Source organism: Bombina bombina, chromosome 2 (genome assembly GCF_027579735.1).
Source record: "Bombina bombina isolate aBomBom1 chromosome 2, aBomBom1.pri, whole genome shotgun sequence".
Lineage (NCBI taxonomy): Eukaryota > Metazoa > Chordata > Amphibia > Anura > Bombinatoridae > Bombina > Bombina bombina.
The window spans coordinates 1,142,718,178-1,142,738,865 of NC_069500.1; the positions used below are offsets into that span (position 1 = coordinate 1,142,718,178).

The window sequence follows — 20,688 nt, forward strand, 5'->3', positions numbered from 1 at the left end:
AGTATGATCAGGCAGGCAGGGTTTGGCAATAGTGATGCAGTCCAGAGCAAAAGGTTAAAACAGGCAGAGTGGTCAGAAAAGCAGAGTTCAGCAGCAGTATATCAATCCAGCAGCTTAAGGGGTAAACAGGCAGAGTGGTCAGACAAGCAAAGTTCGGCAGCAGTATATCAATCCAGCAATTAAAGGGTAAACAGGCAGAGTGGTCAGACAAGCAGGATTCAGCAGTAGTAAATCAATCCAGCAGGTAAGGGGTAAACAGGCAGAGTAGTCAGACAAGCAAGTATCAGCAACAATATAACAGTCCAGCATAAGAAGAAAGAACACCCAGGAGAACAGTAAGTAACACCTATACTTGGGCAGTGATAGGCAGCAAGTGAGTTACTTACATAGGCGCTGGGTTCACACCACAGGAGATCTGACCGGCTTCAGAACAGGGAAAGCGTGAGCCAGTTAAGTCACCGCCGCAAGCAGAGAGGAGCCGACTCCCCCCTAGGCAATGAGCATAACAGCAGGCACCGCGTCCCTAGCAACGGCTAGAGCAGCGCGGCGCGACAAAGGGAGTCTAGTCAAAATTAAACTTTCATGTGTCAGATAGAGCATGCAATTTTAAGCAACTTTCTAATTTACACCTATTATCAATTTTTCTTTGTTCTCTTGGTATTTTAAGCTTAGGAGCCAGCCCATTTTTGGTTCAGCACATGGGTAGAGCTTGCTGATTGGCTACATTTAGCTACATTTCAGACACCAATCAGAATGTGCTACCCAGGTGCTGAACCAAAAATGGTCTGGCTCCTAATCTTAAATTCTTGCTTTTTCAAATAAAGATTCCAAGAGAACGAAGAAAAAATGATAACAGAGTAAATTAGAAAGTTGCTTAAAAATGTGGCAAGAGGCTTTGAAACAACTTGGCTTTACCTATGTGAAGTTGGCAGCCCATGTTTGTAAAAACTGAATTAAAATATACCATTTGTTTGTGCTGCGTTTGTGCTGATTTGTGCCGCAAAAACCAACATTTGTGCCGGTTTGGTTTAGGAGATATTGCACATTATTTTTTTATGAAACCTCGCCCACTTTGCACCCCATGTTATGCAATTTTAAAAACAAATATACCATTTGTTTGTGCTGCGTTTGTGCTGGTTTGTGCCGCAAAAACGAACATTTGTGCCGGTTTGGTTTCGGAGATATAGCGCATTATATTTGCTGAAACTCCGCCCACTTTGCACCCCATGTTATGCAATTTTAAAAACAAATATACCATTTGTTTGTGCTGCGTTTGTGCTGATTTGTGCTGCAAAAACAAACGTTTGTGCTGTTTTGGTTTCGGAGATATAGCGCATTATTTTTATGAAACCCCGCCCACTTTGCACCCCATGTTATTCAATTTTAAAAACAAATATACCATTCGTTTGTGCTGCGTTTGTGCTGATTTGTGCCGCAAAAACAAATGTTTGTGCCGGTTTGGTTTCGGAGATATAGCGCATTATATTTGCTGAAACTCCACCCACTTTGCACCCCATGTTATGCAATTTTAAAAACAAATATATCATTTGTTTGTGCTGTGTTTGTGCTGATTTGTGCTGCAAAAACGAACGTTTGTGCTGTTTTGGTTTCAGAGATATAGCGCATTATATTTGTGAAAACTCCGCCCACTTTGCACCCCATGTTATGCAATTTTAAAAACAAATATACCATTTGTTTGTGCTGCGTTTGTGCTGATTTGTGCCGCAAAAACGAATGTTTGTGCCGGTTTGGTTTCGGAGATATAGCGCATTATATTTGCTGAAACTCCGCCCACTTTGCACCCCATGTTATGCAATTTTAAAACAAATATACCATTTGTTTGTGCTGTGTTTGTGCTGATTTGTGCAGCAAAAACAAACGTTTGTGCCGTTTTGGTTTCGGAGATATAGTGCATTATTTTTTATGAAACCCTGCCCACTTTGCACCCCATGTTATTCAATTTTAAAAACAAATATACAGATTGTTTGTGCTGCATTTGTGCTGATTTGTGCTGCAAAAACAAACGTTTGTGCTGTTTTGGTTTCGGAGATATAGCGCATTATTTTTATGAAACCCCGCCCACTTTGCACCCCATGTTATTCAATTTTAAAAACAAATATACCATTTGTTTGTGCTGCGTTTGTGCTGATTTGTGCCGCAAAAATAAATGTTTGTGCCGGTTTGGATTCGGAGATATAGCGCATTATATTTGCTGAAACTCCACCCACTTTGCACCCCATGTTATGCAATTTTAAAAACAAATATATCATTTGTTTGTGCTGCGTTTGTGCTGATTTGTGCTGCAAAAACGAACGTTTGTGCTGTTTTGGTTTCGGAGATATAGCGCATTATTTTTTATGAAACCCCGCCCACTTTGCACCCCATGTTATTCAATTTTAAAAACAAATATACCATTTGTTTGTGCTGCGTTTGTGCTGGTTTGTGCCACAAAAATGAATGTTTGTGCCGGTTTGGTTTCGGAGATATAGCGCATTATATTTGTGAAAACTCCGCCCACTTTGCACCCCATGTTATGCCATTTTAAAAACAAATATACCATTTGTTTGTGCTGCGTTTGTGCTGATTTGTGCCGCAAAAATGTTCTGATTTGTGCTGCAAAAACCAATATAGAACACCAGTGATTAAAGGGACATTATACACTCACTTTTTCTTTGCATAAATGTTTTGTAGATGATCTATTTATATAGCCCATAAAGTTGTTGTGTTTTTTTTAAAAACTGATAGTTTTTGCTTATTCTTAAATAACATTGCTCTGATTTTGAGACTCCTAACCAAGCCCCAAAGTTTTAGGAGAATACCGAAGTATACCTACTCCACCTTGCTTCTGTTTGTGAAAAGGGTCTTTTCATATGCAAAGGAAGGGGGAGGGGGAGTGTCTGATATTTCCCACTTGCAATGGGTGCTCCAGTAACCTTTTAAACAGAGCTAAACTGGAAGCTTATAAGTAAGTTTTTAAATGGTTTTATACCGGATTTTTATATCAGTATCTGTGCATATTATTCTTTATAATAGTGTCTATTACATGCAGTTATATGAAAATTGGTGTATACTGTCCCTTTAACACTGCACCAGAAAGTAAAATGTAAGAGGGTTAATATTGCACCAGAGAGGTTAATGTGGCATTTACAGGGACAGATTTGTAATGAGGCAGAGTAGGCATGTGCCCACAGGCGCCCTCCATAGAGGGGAGCCGTGCCTAATTGCTGGTGTTCTGTCAATTAATTCGACAGAACACCGGCAACAACAAGGAGGGTGTGCTCTATATAGAACACTATTCAGAGCGCACCTCCTTCTTTTCCATGACGGGCGGCTTCCGTGGGGGCAGAGAGGGACCTCGGTGTAGGCTGCCTATTAAAAAGTCTGTCCTGCTAGCACAGGCAGGCGTTTCATTGGCACCACGGAAGCCGCCGGTAAACTTACATTCTTGCATTTCAAATAAAGATTCCAAGAGAATGAAGAAAATGTGATAATAGGAGTAAAGTTGCTTACAATTTCATGCTCTATCTGAATCACAAAAGAAAAATTTGGGTTCAGTGTCCCTTTAAAGGGATATGAAACCCACATTTTTTCTTTCATGATTTAGAAAGAGCATGCAATTGTACACAACTTTCCAATTTACTTCTATCATCTAATTTGCTTAATTTTCTTGATATTTTTTGCTGAAAAGCTTATCTAGATATGCTCAGTAGCTGCTGATTGGTAGATGCACAGATGTCTCGTGTGATTGGCTCACCCATGTGCATTGCTATTTCTTCAAAAAAGGATATCTAAAGAATGAAGCAAAATAGATAGAAGTAAACTGGAATGTTATTTAAAATTGTATTCTCTTCTTAAATCATGAAAGAAAATGTTTGGGTTTAGTGTCCCTTTAAGTAATTTAACTGCAAAGTGAATAAGTAGAAACCCACTACTTAATTGAAAAAGGAAATTTTCAATTAAATTGCAGTAAAGCCCTCTTCAACCCCATTAGGCCTAATAAACCTCCTTTAGCCAATTTAACCTCTTTGTTGCCATATTAATCGCCTGTAATGTCATGTTAACCACAGACAGCCCAATATTAACTTGCTTAGATTTAACAAGCGCTTAAAAGCACTCAAGCAAGTTTTCTTATATAAGTCAATTCTTTTTTAGTCGCTTTTTTTTTTTTTAAACATTTAGGGGGGCATTACATCCCTGGCGATGGGGAAAAATTGCTCGCTTGTTTTCTATGCAGCGTAACTAGACTGTTGCGCTGAGCAGCTACACTGCTGCGCTGCATAGAAAACTGAAACAGGTTTTTTTCCAGTTGCCAGGGATGTAATCTCACCCATATGTTCTTAAATATTTTTTTCTGGTGTGGAAGTCAAATCTGTTCTTTTGTATACCCCAAGGTTTTATAATTCTGTTTGCACTTACAAACATTTTTGTTGTGATAATACTTTTGAATCAAACAGTATATGTACACATAATGCACAATATCTCCGAAATCAAACCGGAACAAACGTTCATTTTTGCGGCACAAATCAGCACAAACGCAGCACAAACGAATGGTATATTTGTTTTTAAAATTGCATAACATGGGGTGCAAAGTGGGCGGAGTTTCAGCAAATATAATGCGCTATATCTCCGAAACCAAACCGGCACAAACATTCGTTTTTGCGGCACAAATCAGCACAAACGCAGCACAAACAAATGGTATATTTGTTTTGAAAATTGCATAACATGGGGTGCAAAATGGGCGGGGTTTCATTAAAAAATAATGCGCTATATCTCCTAAACCAAACCGGCACAAACGTTAGTTTTTGCGGCACAAATCAGCACAAACGCAGCACAAACGAATGGTATATTTGTTTTTAAAATTGAATAACATGGGGTGCAAAGTGGGCGGAGATTCAGCAAATATAATGCGCTATATCTCTGAAACCAAACCGGCACAAACGTTCGTTTTTGCGGCACAAACCAGCACAAATGCAGCACAAACAAATGGTATATTTGTTTTTAAAATAGAATAACATGGGGTGCAAAGTGGGCGGGGTTCATAAAAAATAATGCGCTATATCTCCGAAACCAAAACAGCACAAACGTTAGTTTTTGCGGCACAAATCAGCACAAACGCAGCACAAACAAATGGTATATTTCTTTTTAAAATTGCATAACATGGGGTGCAAAGTGGGTGGAGTTTCAGCAAATATAATGCGCTATATCTCCGAAACCAAACCGGCACAAACGTTCGTTTTTGCGGCACAAACCAGCACAAACGCAGCACAAACAAATGGTATATTTATTTTTAAAATTGAATAACATGGGGTGCAAAGTGGGCGGGGTTCATAAAAATAATGCGCTATATCTCCGAAACCAAAATGGCACAAACGTTCGTTTTTGCGGCACAAATCAGCACAAACGCAGCACAAACCAATGGTATATTTGTTTTTAAAATTGCATAATATGGGGTGCAAAGTAGGCGGAGTTTCAGCAAATATAATGCGCTATATCTCCGAAACCAAACCAGCACAAACATTCGTTTTTGTGTCACAAATCAGCACAAACACAGCACAAACAAATGGTATATTTGTTTTTAAAATTGAATAACATGGAGTGCAAAGTGGGCGGGGTTTCATAAAAAATAATGCACTATATCTCCGAAACCAAAACAGTACAAACGTTCGTTTTTGCAGCACAAATCAGCACAAACACAGCACAAACAAATGGTATATTTGTTTTTAAAATTGCATAACATGGGGTGCAAAGTGGGCGGAGTTTCAGCAAATATAATGCGCTATATCTCTGAAACCAAACCGGCACAAACGTTCGTTTTTGCGGCACAAACAAGCACAAACGCAGCACAAACAAATGGTATATTTTTTTTTAAAATTGCATAACATGGGGTGCAAAGTGGGCGGAGTTTCAGCAAATATAATGCGCTATATCTCTGAAACCAAACCGGCACAAACATTCGTTTTTGCGGCACAAACCAGCACAAACGCAGCACAAACAAATGGTATATTTGTTTTTAAAATTGCATAACATGGGGTGCAAAGTGGGCGGGTTTCATAAAAAAATAATGTGCAATATCTCCTAAACCAAACCGGCACAAACGTTGGTTTTTGCGGCACAAATCAGCACAAACGTAGCACAAACGAATGGTATATTTTAATTCAGTTTTTACAAACATGGGGTGCCAACTTCACATAGATCTTGGCTTTGGTAGGAAAGCAAGATCACAGCTAGTATTATTATTTGTATGGATGTGGTGACCAAACTTAGTTTAGGTTTTATTGCAATGAGGGCTAGGTCATGATTAGTTTCTTTATAGTGGAGGTAAAGTCAAAGTGAATTACCATTTCCCTTTGATCTTCTACTGTTGTTACATTATTTGCAGCTAATTTAACTAGCTGTAGATACAAATGATGTTGTTGCAGATGTAGTGCAGCTGCGTCTAATCAACAGTAGAATAGCATTACATAGATTAAGCACATGTATCAAACCCCACAGACCTTCTTAACTGGCACTACATTACAAATGACTGCTACCACATTAAAGGGACAGTCAAGTCCAAAAAAAACTTTCATGATTCAGATAGGGCATACAATTTTAAACATCTTTCCAATTGACTTTTATCATTAAATTTGCTTTGTTCCCTTGGTGGTATTTTTTAAAAGCTATGCCTAGCTAGGCTCAAACTGATTTCTAAACCGGTGAAAACCGCCCCTTAGCTCAGAGCATTTTGAAAGTTTTTTACAGTTAGACAGTACTAGTTCATGTGTGTCATATAGATTACATTGTGCTCACTCCCGTGGAGTTATTTAGGAGTCTGCACTGATTGACTAAACTGCATGTCTGTCAAAAGCACTGATCAGTCTACAGAGGCTTAGATACAAGGTAATCACAGAGGTAAAAAACAGAATTTATACTTACCTGATAAATTTCTTTCTCTTGTGAAGTATCGAGTCCACGGATTCATCCATACTTATAGGATATTCTCCTTCCCTACAGGAAGTGGCAGAGAGAGCACCCACAGCAGAGCTGTCCATATAGCTCCTCCCTTAGCTCCACCCCCCAGTCATTCGACCGAAGGCTAGGAAGAAAAAGGAGAAACCATAGGGTGCAGTGGTGACTGAAGTTTTTTAAATAAAAATATACTACCTGTCTTAAATAGAGAGGGCGGGCCGTGGACTCGATACATCACAAGAGAAAGAAATTTATCAGGTACGCATAAATTCTGTTTTCTCTTGTAAGATGTATCGAGTCCACGGATTCATCCATACTTATGGGATACCAATACCAAAGCTTTAGGACACGGATGAAGGGAGGGACAAGACAGGTACCTTAAATGGAAGGCACCACTGCTTGTAGAACCTTTCTCCCAAAAATAGCCTCCGAAGAAGCAAAAGTATCAAATTTGTAAAATTTGGTGTGCCCTATAGCTGAGTCAGCTGGGCAAATACCTCTGGATGGAGCTCCCACTCCCCCGGATGAAAAGTCTGAATACTTAGGAAATCCGCCTCCCAGTTCTCTACCCCTGGGATATGGATTGCTGAGAGATGGCAAGAGTGATCCTCCGCCCATCGGATTATTTTGGTTACCTCCATCATCGCTAGAGAACTCTGTGTTCCTCCTTGATGATTGATATAGGCTACAGTCGTGATGTTGTCCAACTGAAATCTGATGAATGTGGCCGCAGCTAGCTGAGGCCACGCCTGAAGTGCATTGAATAGCGCTCTCAGTTCTAGAATGTTTATCGGGATGAGAGATTCCTCCCGAGACCATAAGCCCTGTGCTTTCAGGGATTTCCAGACTGCACCCCAGCCTAGCAGGCTGGCATCTGTCGTTACTATGAGCCACTCTGGCCTGCGGAAACACATTCCCTGAGACAGGTGGTCCTGAGACAACCACCAGAGAAGAGAATCTCTGGTTTCTTGGTCCAGATGCAGTTGAGGAGATAAATCTGCATAATCCCCATTCCACTGTTTGAGCATGCATAGTTGCAGTGGTCTGAAGTGTAGGCGGACATAAGGAACTATGTCCATTGCCGCTACCATGAGTCCGATTACCTCCATACACTGAGCCACTGATGGCCGAGGAATGGAATGAAGAGCTCTGCAAGTGATTAAAAGTTTTGATTTTCTGACCTCTGTCAGAAATATTTTCATTTCTACCGAGTCTATCAGAGTCCCTAGGAAGGAAACTCTTGTGAGAGGGACGAGAGAACTCTTTTTTATGTTCACCTTGTCCACGATGTCCGTGTGAGACTTGGCTAGCTGGAAAGTCGACGCCTGAATTAAGATGTCGTCTAGATAAGGCGCCACTGCTATACCTTGCGGTCTTAGAACCGCCAAAAGGGACCCTAGCACCTTTGTGAAAATTCTGGGAGCCGTGGCCAACCCGAAGGGAAGGGCCACAAACTGGTAATGCCTGTCCAGAAAGGCGAATCTGAGGAATTGATGATGATCTCTGTGAATACAAATGTGTAGATACGCATCCTTTAAGTCCAAATAGTCTCCATCTTGAAAGATGGTACTCTGAGGAATTTGTTTAGAATTTTGAGATCCAAGATTGGTCTGAAAGTTCCCTCTTTTTTTGGGAACCACAAACAGGTTGGAGTAAAAACCTAGCCCTTGTTCCGCTCTTGGAACTGGGCGGATCACTCCCATGGTATGTAGGTCTTCTACACAGACAATCTGGTTTGCAGACAATTGAGAAATGTGAAATCTCCCCCTTGGGGGGGAGTCTTTGAAGTCCAGAAGATATCCTTGGGACACAATTTATAAAGCCCAGGAATCGTGAACATCTCTTGCCCAAGCCTGAGCAAAGAGAGAGAGTCTGCCCCCTACTAGATCCTGTCCCGGATCGGGGGCTACCCCTTCATGCTGTCTTAGAGGCAGCAGCAGGCTTCTTGGCTTGTTTACCTTTGTTCCAAGCCTGGTTAGGTCTCCAGACTGACTTGGATTTGACAGAATTCCCCTCTTGCTTTGCTGCAGGGGAAGCTGAAGTGGGACCACCCTTGAAGTTCTGAAAGGAACGAAAATTATTTTGTTTGGTCCTCATCTTATTTGTTTTATCCTGAGGGAGGGCATAGCCTTTCCCTCCAGTGATGTCTGAAATAATTTCTTTCAGTGCAGGCCCCAATAGGGTCTTTCCTTTGAAAGGGATGTTCAACAATTTAGATTTTGATGACACATCAGCAGACCAAGACTTAAGCCATAACGCTCTGCGTGCTAAAATGGCAAAACCTGAATTCTTTGATGCTAATTTAGATTTGGAAAGCGGCATCTGTAATGAAAGAATTAGCCAACTTAAGGGCCTTAATTCTATCCATAATATCTTCTAATGTAGTCTCAACCTGGAGAGTCTTCTAGAGCCTCAAACCAGAAAGCAGCTGCAGTAGTTACAGGAACAATGCATGCAATAGGTTGGAGAAGAAAACCTTGATGAACAAAAATTTTCTTTAGGAGACCCTCTAATTTTTTATCCATAGGATCTTTGAAAGCACAACTGTCTTCGAAAGGTATAGTTGTATGCTTAGCAAGAGTAGAAATAGCTCCCTCCACCTTAGGAACAGTCTGCCACGAGTCCTGTATGGTGTCAGATATGGGAAACATTTTCTTAAAAACAGGAGGGGAGCGAACGGAGTACCTGGTCTATCCCACTCCTTGGTAACAATAGTCACAATCCTCTTAGGGACTGGAAAAACATCAGTGTAAACAGGAACCTCTAAGTATCTGTCCATTTTACACAATTTCTCTGGGACCACTATATGGTCACAATCGTCTAAAGTAGCTAATACCTCCTTGAGCAATAAGCGGAGGTGTTCAAGCTTAAATTTAAAGGCCGTCATATCAGAATCTGTCTGAGGGAGCGTCTTTCCTGAATCAGAAATCTCTCCCTCAGATAACAAATCCCTTACCCCTACTTCAGAACATTGTGAAGGTATATCGGATACGGCTACTAAAGCGTCAGACGGCTCAGCATTTTTTCTTAACCCAGAGCTGTCACGCTTTCCTTGTAAACCAGGCAGTTTAGAGAAAACCTCTGTGAGGGTTTTATTCATAACTGTGGCCATGTCTTGTAAAGTAAATGAATTAGACGCACTAGAGGTACTTGGCGTCACTTGTGCAGGCGTTACTGGTTGTGACACTTGGGGAGAGCTAGATGCTAAACCCTCATTTCCTTCTAACTGAGAATCATCTATTGCAATATTTTTAAGTGCTAAAATATGCTCTTTATAATTTATAGACATATCAGTGCAAGTGGGACACATTCTAAGAGGGGGTTCCACAATGGCTTCTAAACACATAGAACAAGGATTTTCCTTGGTGTCAGACATGTTATACAGGCTAGTAATGAAACAAACAAGCTTGGAAAACACTTTAATCAAAGAAAATAACACTTTAAACAAAAATGGTACTGTGCCTTTAAGAGAAAAAAAGCTGCACAAACTCTGCAAAACAGTGTAAAAAAGCAGTAAACAAAACTAAATTTTTACAGTAGCATCATAAAGCCTTAGTAACTTTGCACCACTATGCAAATAAACAATTAACCCCTTAATGTAAAAACCGGATTGAAAAAAATAAAAAAACGGTAAAATAACGTTCAGCACCTTGCCACAGCTCTGCTGTGGCGCCTACCTACCCTTTAGGAACGATTTGTGGGAAAAAAACCTCTTTACAGCCCTCAAATACAGCAGGAATCTCTGGAGAAGTAGCTGGATGCTTCTGAGGTAAATAAACTGTGCAACTGAAAATAGGCCCCTCCCACCTCACTCAATGTTATGGGGCCTAAAAAACACCACAGAGTGTTTCTTAAACTAGCCATGTGGGTTAATAACCCTTAAACAAGCCACAAAGACCCCTTAAAGGCCCTCAAAAAAAGTTTTATTTGTAATTAAACCAAAACGTTTTTTCCTATTAGTGTCACCAGTAACTATAAGCCCTTTATGCAAGCTTGGATTCCTCTTTTACTGAATACAGCTTACCTTTCCCTCATGGGGATATTGCCAGCCTTTTCTAGAAATAACACAGTCTGTCTAGAAAAAAATAGACTGAACATACCTTAATGCAGTTTAGCCTAAAAACCGTTCCCCCAACTGAAGTTTTCCTGTACTCTTCAGCCCTTGTGAGAACAGCAGTGGATCTTCTTAGTTACAAAATGCTAAGATCATCATCCTCCTTGCAGAAATCTTCATCCCTTTTCTGCCAGAGAGTACATAGTACACACCGGTACCATTTAAAATAACAAACTTTTGCTTGAGAAAATAAAAACTAACATTTTTGTCACCACACTCCCTTTGCCCTTCCTAGCAGTTAAGCAGGCAGAGAGAATGACTGGGGGGTGGAGCTAAGGGAGGAGCTATATGGACAGCTCTGCTGTGGGTGCTCTCTCTGCCACTTCCTGTAGGGAAGGAGAATATCCCATAAGTATGGATGAATCCGTGAACTCGATACATCTTACAAGAGAAAGTATATTAATATAACAGTGTTAGTTATGCAAAACTGGGGAATGGGTAATAAAGGGATTATCTATCTTTTTAAACAATAAAACTTCTGGTGTATACTGTCCCTTTAAGGCAACAACATTTGTGGACTGCTTGATTTTGGTCACTTGCTAGTCTTACATTATAGCAACAGGGTTATAACTATGTAGCAGCTCTGTAGCTACAATGTGCTTTGTGGTTCTTATCAAGTCCAATATATTTTAATCATCAGCTTTGTTATGTATTTTAATTTTATAGGGCAGATATTACCATAGTTTCTATAGTACCTGCTTAAAAATGGAAGATCCTTCAAAACGTCTCCAGCAAAATCTTTCACTATGTCAGAACGAACTTCAATCAGACCTGGTGAAGGATTCACTTTCTTTTCTGTATAAGCACAAATGTTATGAAGACACCACTAAAAACACATCTCAAAATGTTGTATTGATCCAACTTTATTTTTATAAAACTATGGAAGAATATATTAATGTTTTCTAATCTAAACACAAATCTTTCCAAAAATACCAGATTATTCAAGTATATATATATATATATATATATATATATATATATATATATATATATATATATATATATATATATATTGTTTAAATTGACACCATGCAGCAGGTCTATAAACTCTAATGACAAATACATATAAAAATTTAATTGGTTGCCATTGTGCCGGAACTCACTATTGCAGTACAAGAGGATTCCTTGACACTTGTTACGGTCTAAGTGACCTTATAATGAATGCACTTCTAAACAGAAAATGCAGTAGTGGTTTCAATACTTTGTAATATGGAAACTGGTATTTTCTATGATTATCGGTTCCAAAATAAAATTATCTAGCAAGTTCCTCTGGAAAATGAAAAAAAGGTAGTATAATGTGTTATTTAAGAGAGGAGTTGTGAATTCATTTTTTACTGTGGAGAAGATATTTTAGGATCTTGACAAGGAGTTATAGATTTCTTAAAAGTTGTTTTGAAGTTGAAAGCTGACATTTATGAATGTAACTTGTCATATGTCCTGTTATACATAAATTACCGTGCAATTTTGAATCATTTTTAAGGAATGTGTTCGATGTTGATTGGAGGACTATATTTTCATCCAACTCAGCTAACTTCAGCACAGTAGTCCACAAAAATGTATACTCTTTATTAATCTCTCCTCGAATTTCCTTCATTCCTGTTTAAAATAAGTTGTAAGAATTTAAAATATTACAGGTTTTCTAATGCTTTTGAAAATTTGCATTATACAGCAAGCCCATTATTCCCGCCCCCACTGCTCAAATCTACTCTGTATCATTTGTGAAAACAAAGCAGCGCAGCTAGGATGGGTATTGGTTTATTTATTGGAAGTGAGGTATAAAGTAAAATGAAACTGTGAAAGGATAGAAAATGAGTCTGATGAAGGGAGGTATACCAGAAGATAAAGCTTTGTGATTGTGATTGACAATACTGTAGAGGGAACTGTGATAGAGATAAGACAAAAATAACAAAAAAAATAATAATAACAATAATAATAATAGCAGTGGCAATAACCTTAATACCAGGGATAAGATGATATTATAAAGATGAGAGGGAAAATTGTCTTAGATTTAGTAGAACACCAATGTACAACTAAAAACTTTCTGAGAAAAATTTAAAACAGCATCACAAATCTAAAATTGTAGAATTCATTATTATTTGGGCCCACACCTTGTCACTGACATGAGTTGCTAGATCAGTACCAATATAATCAATGGAGCTGTATCGATCTCATAACTATTTACTTCTCCATGCATAGAATAAGTTCAATTGTAAAGGATACTGGTATCACAAAAGTACCTTCAAAACATTACTAAACAGAAAAAAATAAAAACAATAAATAAATAAAAAATATACCCTATATAAAAGTCCATTCTAACCTATGCACAAATTAAATCTTGAAAACTGTAGTCAGTAAAAGTAATGCCTGGAGTAAATGACCAGGAGAGCAGTGCTGATCAGGGATGAGACAAGATACAGAAATGTAGCCAGAAGTCAATAACAGAATAGTAGCTCAAACAAAAGTGTCAATGCAAGGGATGAGACAGAAGTCAGTAACCAAGTAAATAGCTCAAAACAGTGATCCAGGTTACAAGGCCAAAATTCAAGTTACCAGGGAAGCCCACAGAAAAAAGGGCAAAATGGATTTGGAACAAGGTAGAAAAATCTCTAGAAACGATGCAAAAAGCACGATAACCAGCTGTGTTTTGAAGCCTTCACTGAGAAATAATAGTGTGACCTTTAACCAGCAGCAGATTGACATATATATATATATATATATATATATATATATATATATATATATATATATATATATATTTATATATATAAAGCAAAGTCCTGTGTAGGAATGCACACCATATATTTAGTAGCAGCTGCCAGGGTGCAATGTCAAAACAGTATGTACTATGTAAAAAAGGCAGCACTCACTGGTCATTTGTAAAATCTTTTTCCCAAGATTTTAACTTTTTGTATTATTAAAAGCTAAATTTTACTTACAAATGACCAGTGAGTGCTGCCTTTTTTGCATATTATATATATATATATATAGATAGATAAATATTTAGATAAAATAATATTTTATGGCATACAATCAATAAGCCATATAACCAAAATCATCCAATATATGTAATCACTACTAAGTAATAAAGTCATGTGAACCAAAGTCACAAGTAGTGATGTCACGAATAGTTCGCAGGCAAATAGTTCGCGGCGAACATAGCATGTTCACGTTCGCTGCGGCGGGCGAACATATGCGATGTTCGATCCGCCCCCTATTAGTCATCATTGAGTAAACTTTGACCCTGTACCTCACAGTCAGAAGACACATTACAGCCAATCAGCGGCAGACACTCCCTCCCAGACCCTCCTACCTCCTGGACAGCATCCATTTTAGATTCATTTGGAAGCTGCATTCTTAGTGAGAGGAGGGACAGTGTAGCTGCTGCTGATTTTATAGGGAAATCGATAGCTAGGCTAGTGTATTCAGTGTCCACTACAGTCCTGAAGGACTCATCTGATCTCTGCTGTAAGGACAGCACCCCAAAAAGCCCTTTTTAGGGCTGGAACATCAGTCTGATTTTTTTTTTTTCCTGTGTAATCTAATGGCAGTTGCCTGCCTGCCAGCGTGTGTGTCAGGCTCACAGTGTATACTGTGCCCATTTGCCCAGTGCCACCACTCATATCTGGTGTAACAGTAGTGTACATTTAAAAAAAACAACACTTTTTTGACTGTGAAATAATAGCAGACAGCTGCCAGTACCCAAGATAGCCGCCAATAAGGAAGATGGGGAGGGTTAGAGAACTGTTTTGTGGGGGATCAGGGAGGGGCTAAGGGGGGGATGCTACACCACAGCATATGTAAATATGCTAAAAAAAATAAAAAAATTAAAAACCTTTTATTTTAGTACTGGCAGACTTTCTGCCAGTACTTAAGATGGCGGGGACAATTGTGGGGTGGGGAGGGAAGGGAGCTGTTTGGGAGGGATCAGGGGGTCTGATGTGTCAGGTGGGAGGCTGATCTCTACACTAAAGCTAAAATTAACCCTGCAAGCTCCCTACAAACTACCTAATTAACCCCTTCACTGCTAGCCATAATACACGTGTGATGCGCAGCATCATTTAGCGGCCTTCTAATTACCAGAAAGCAACGCCAAAGTCATATATGTCTGCTATTTCTGAACAAAGGGGATCCCAGAGAAGCATTTACAACCATTTGTGCCATAATTGCACAAGCTGTTTGTAAATGATTTCAGTGAGAAACCTAAAATTGTGAAATATTTTACGTTTTTTTTTAATTTGATCGAATTTGGCGGTGAAATGGTGGCATGAAATATACCAAAATGGGCCTAGATCAATACTTTGGGTTGTCTTCTACACTACACTTAAGCTAAAATTAACTCTACAAGCTCCCTACATGCTCCCTAATTAACCCCTTCACTGCTGGACATAAAACACGTGTGGTGCGCAGTGGCATTTAGCAGCCTTCTAATTACCAAAAAGCAACGCCAAAGCCATATAAGTCTGCTATTTCTGAACAAAGGGGATCCCAGAGAAGCATTTACAACCATTTATGCCATAATTGCATAAGTTGTTTGTAAATAATTTCTGTGAGAAACCTAAAGTTTGTGAAAAAGTGAACATTTTTTTTTTAATTTGATTGCATTTGGCGGTGAAATGGTGGCATGAAATATACCAAAATGGGCCTAGATCAATACTTTGGGATGTCTTCTAAAAAAAATATATACATGTCAAGGGATATTCAGGTATTCCTGACAGATATCAGGGTTCCAATGTAACTAGCGTTCATTTTGAAAAAAAGTGGTTTTGAAATAGCAAAGTGCTTCTTGCAAAAAAAAGCAAAGAACATGTTAACATTGGGTATTTCTAAACTCAGGACAAAATTTAGAAACTATTTAGCATGGTTGTTTTTTGGTGGTTGTAGATGTGTAACAGATTTTTCAGGGCCTGCCAGGGCACAGTGTCACACCAGTGCAACTCATATCTGGTGTAACAGTAGTGTACATAAAAAAAAAATACAATTTTGACTGTAATAGATTGAATAGCAGTTAGTTGTCTGCAAGCGTGTGTGTCAGGCCTACAGCGTCTACTCTGCCAACTTCTGCCAGTGCACAGTGCCACTCATATCTGTTGTCACAGTAGCTTGCACGCATAGTACCACTAATCGAAAAAAAAATGACAGGCAGAGGCAGGCCACCCCGTAGGAGCCGTCATGGTCGTGGTGCTGTGATTCTCTTTGGCCCTAAAATAATGCCCAGTGTTCAGAGGCCACGTACCCTGAACTCGAAAAGTTCTGAGGACATAGTTGACTGGCTAACACAGGACACCCAATCTTCTACAGCTTCCACTCGGAACCTTGACGCACCATCCTCCTCCAGCTTAGCTTCGGCACCTCTCAAGTTCCCACTCGCCTGCCTGCCGCCACCACCAACACTAGCACCACAGCCGCTTCACTTGATCTGTCAGAGGAGTTATTTACACATCAGTTGGAAGAAATGAGTGATGCGCAACCATTATTGCCAGAGGATGTAGATAACAGGGATATGTCTCAGTCAGGCAGCATTACACACATGGACGTACGGTGTGATGATGATGATGTTGTACCTGCTGCAGGAGTTTGGTCTGTCACTGTGAAGCGGGCGTAACCCTTACACTACCTGATTGATACAAACATCATACCTGATGTTTTAAAGCACGTTATTCCAAACAATTTAGGAATGTTAGGTGATTTATGCCCTTTATGGATTAAAACCAGACTCTGCATCAACTATGTAATTTTCCATGGGAGTTTTGCCATGGATCCCCCTCCGACACGCCACAGTCCAGGTGTTAGTCCCCTTGAAACAACTTTCCCATCACTATTGTGGCCAGAAAGAGTCCCTGTGGGTTTTAAAATTCGCCTGCCCATTGAAGTCTATGGCGGTTCGCCCGGTTCGCCGGTTTGCGAACTTTTGCGGAAGTTCGCGTTTGCCGTTCACGAACCCAAATTTTTAGGTTCGCGACATCACTAGTCACAAGCTATAAAACTTAACTTTTAATCTCACAAAAATTAAAAATATATATACAAATTTAAAACATAAGTAAAAATTACCCACTCTGGTAATATAGCTGTGCTAGTTTATATGTTTATATGTGTATACATATGTATCAATGTATTTATACACATATAAACGCATACATACATTAACAAAGGTTTTAACTATGTTTTTACTTTAAATATTTCCCATTATGATGTTCTAACACAGCAGAATATGTTCTAAGTATTTTTAAATAGATATTAGTATACAAATATATAATCATGTATATATTTAAAAAAAGACTATGTATCTGCCCCTCAAAATAGTGGTAGTATCTTCAAACAATAAAACAATATGGGGTAGGAACCCCAATAGCTAAACACTTACTTCCAGTTACCTCAATCGATATGAGGTAAGTAGCCGCTGTATAATGATAGAGCAATGCTCCCTCAGGTCTCCAAGCTGCCGTACTATAATAAACCAGGGGATCCAGAGGGTCCAGTCTGCAGTGCTGCTTTTGAAGTATGGTAGTTCACTTCTCCAATAAAAATCCTCACCTCGTCTCTCAGAGTGCAAATCGTATATGTGAAAACAATATGTCACTGATATTAAGAAGTATTTATTTAAAACAAATGATTCACACAAAGATTAAAAACACTCACAAACATGACCTCAATCAGAATGAGGTAAGAGGCAAAAAAATCAAACGAAGGTGGGGAAGCAGGAGCACCAGTTCAGGAGTGACAATCACTCGATATATAAATACAAAACGCCCCTGACGTGTTTCGAAGTTACCTTCTTCCTCAGAGGGGTAAATTGGAAGTGTATACTATTGAGTTTAAAAGCCAGCGGCACTAGAGTAAGATCGTAAAACAAGACATTTGATTGGAAACAAAACAGAGCTAGTGATTGGATACCGGCGGTCATGTGATATTGTCATGTGAACGGGCCATCCGAGTTACTGAAAATGATTTAAGGTGGAATGCTCCAAAACTCTCGCTACTAATAGCAAAGTATATGAATATATTAATAGAAATAAATATAGACTAAAACAAGGCGTATAACAAGGTATAACCCAATAAAATTATTTGTTATTTTAAAACACTATAACCTAGATTACTAGTTTTGCGTTCCGGTTTTAACGCTGAAAAAATGGCCATTTTAGCGTAACAACCGGAACGCAGCCATTACAAGTCTTGTCGGTATAGTTTTACCGCAAGCATTTTAGTCTGTAAAGCATCGTCAGTCCGCACTCCAAAAAATGACGTTTTTGTGTGGAATTTCCATAGCACTAGTATTACAAGTTGTGCGGTGAGGCTAAAATGCTTGCATTCCAGCCTATACCGAAACGATCCTTTCCGCAATCCGAGACCAGTAGTTATGAGTTTTGCGCAACAAAACTGTTACACAAAACTCATAACTAAAGTGTTACAAAGTACACTAACACCCATAAACTACCTATTAACCCCTAAACCGAGGTCCTCCTGCGTCGCAAACACTAAATGAAACCTATTAACCCTTAATCTGCCGCTCCTGACATTGCCGCCACTAATATGATGTATTAACCACTATTCCGCCGCTCCCCGACATCGCCGCCACTATAATAAAGTTATTAACCCCTATTTCCCCGCACCCCAACATCGCCCACACTATGATAAAGATATTAACCCCTATTCTGGTGCTCCCTGACATCGCCGCCACTAAATAAAGTTATTAACTCCTAAACCTCTGGCCTCCCACATCACCGCCACTAAATAAACCTATTAACCCCTAAACCTCCAGCCCCTCACATTGCAAAAAACTGAATTAAACTATTAACCCCTAAACCTAAACACCCCCTAACTTTATATTAAAATTACAATATCCCTATCTTAAAATAAATAAAAACTTACCTGTGAATTTAAAAAAAAGTTTAAACTGTATATTAAATTAACGTTACTATTATACTAAAATTAAAATAACTACAAATTAAATAAACTAAATTACATATTAAAAAAACATATCACTACTAAAAAAAATTAAATCTACAATTACAAAAAATAAAAAATACTAAATTACAAAAAATAACTAACAATAAATTACAAAATATAACAAACACTAAATTACGAAAAATAACAAACGAAATTATCCAAAATAAAAACAATTACACCTAATGTAATAGCCCTATAAAAATAAAAAAGCCCCCCCAAAATAAAAAAACCCTAGCCTACAATAAACTATCAATAGCCCTTAAAAGGGCCTTTTGTAGGGCATTGCCCTAAAGAAATCAGCTATTTTTCCTGTAAAAAAATACAAAGACCCCCCCAACAGTAAAACTCACCACCCAACCAACCCCCCAAAATAAAAAACCTAACTCTAACAAAAACCTAAGCTACCTATTGCCCTGAAATGGGCATTTGTATGGGCATTGCCCTTAAAAGGGCATTCAGCTATTTTTCATTGCCCTGAAAAGGGCATTTAGCTCTTTAAAGATAGACCAAACCCTTAAAAAATAAACCCACTCAAAAAAATATAAAAAAAAACTATCACTAACCCCCGACGATCCACTTACAGTTTTTAAAGTCCAGACATCCAGGCGGCAAGTAGTCTTTATCCAGACGACGAGGTCTTTATCCATCCAGGCAGCGTCTTCTATCTTTATCCAGCCAGGGATCAGGATTCAGGAAGGATGTCAGGCAGCCAGGTAATACACAGGCACTCTCACAAACAGGTCTGAGACAACGCAAAGGCAAAGCATACTGAACAGAGGCCCTTTAAATAATAAGTGATGACACCACAATTCTGAGACTGCATCCTGTCTCACATGGATGATGCACACCAGTCTGGCCATAAAAGTAAGTGTAGGAAATGAGCAGCATCCCCCACAATGCACCATAGTCAGGAAGAGAGGTGAGTAAAACGGCTGCCAGCAGCACAGGGCAAACAACAGGGAAAAAACCCTGACAGTACCCTTCCCTCAACGTCCCCTCCCCCGCGGGAGGACAAAAGGCTTATTGGGGAAACGGGCATGGAAGGCACGGAGGAGGGCGGGGTGCATGAACATCAGAGGAGGGAATCCAAGAACGCTTCGCCGGACCGTAGCCCCTCCAGTGAACCAAATACTGTACACGGCCCCTGGACATACGAGAGTCAATAATGCTGCTGACCTCATACTCCTCATGGTTGTCAACAAAGATAGGATGGGGACGAGGCAACACAGTGGTAAACCGATTACAAACCAATGGTTTCAAGAGGGAGACATGAAAAACATTGGAGATGCGCATAACAGGAGGAAGGTCAAGAGCGTAGGCCACTGGATTAACCCGTCGGAGTATTCGAAAAGGACCAACATAACGGGGAGCCAATTTATTGGAAGGCACACAAAGTTTCAAGTTGCGGGAGGACAGCCAATCTCTCTCACCAACCTGGTAGGAAGGTGTGGGCAGACGCCAACGATCAGCCTGGAACTTTTGGCGCTGCATAGAACGATGAAGGCAATCCTGAATCTGCACCCACGGGGAACGGAGTTGCTGGAGATGCTCCTCCAAAGCCAAAATACCCTGATACATGAATCGGGCAACAAGGATGGTTGAAACCCATAATTCGCCATGAACGGGAATAACTTGGAGGAAGCATTAATAGCACTATTACGAGCAAACTCTGCTCAAGGTAA

At 39.5% G+C, this 20,688-nt stretch overlaps 1 protein-coding gene across 1 annotated transcript in view; it reads right to left on the reverse strand.

Annotated features, from left to right (window-relative positions):
- LOC128647449 (probable ATP-dependent RNA helicase DDX60) overlaps positions 1-20,688 on the reverse strand; it is a 1,088,706-nt gene that overhangs the window by 786,755 nt on the left and 281,263 nt on the right. The window contains exons 10-11 of the mRNA XM_053700235.1: positions 12,518-12,658; positions 11,758-11,857 (exon numbers count right to left, since the gene is read on the reverse strand). Of these exons, the coding sequence (XP_053556210.1) occupies positions 11,758-11,857; positions 12,518-12,658 (241 nt within the window). The remainder of the gene's footprint in view (positions 1-11,757; positions 11,858-12,517; positions 12,659-20,688) is intronic.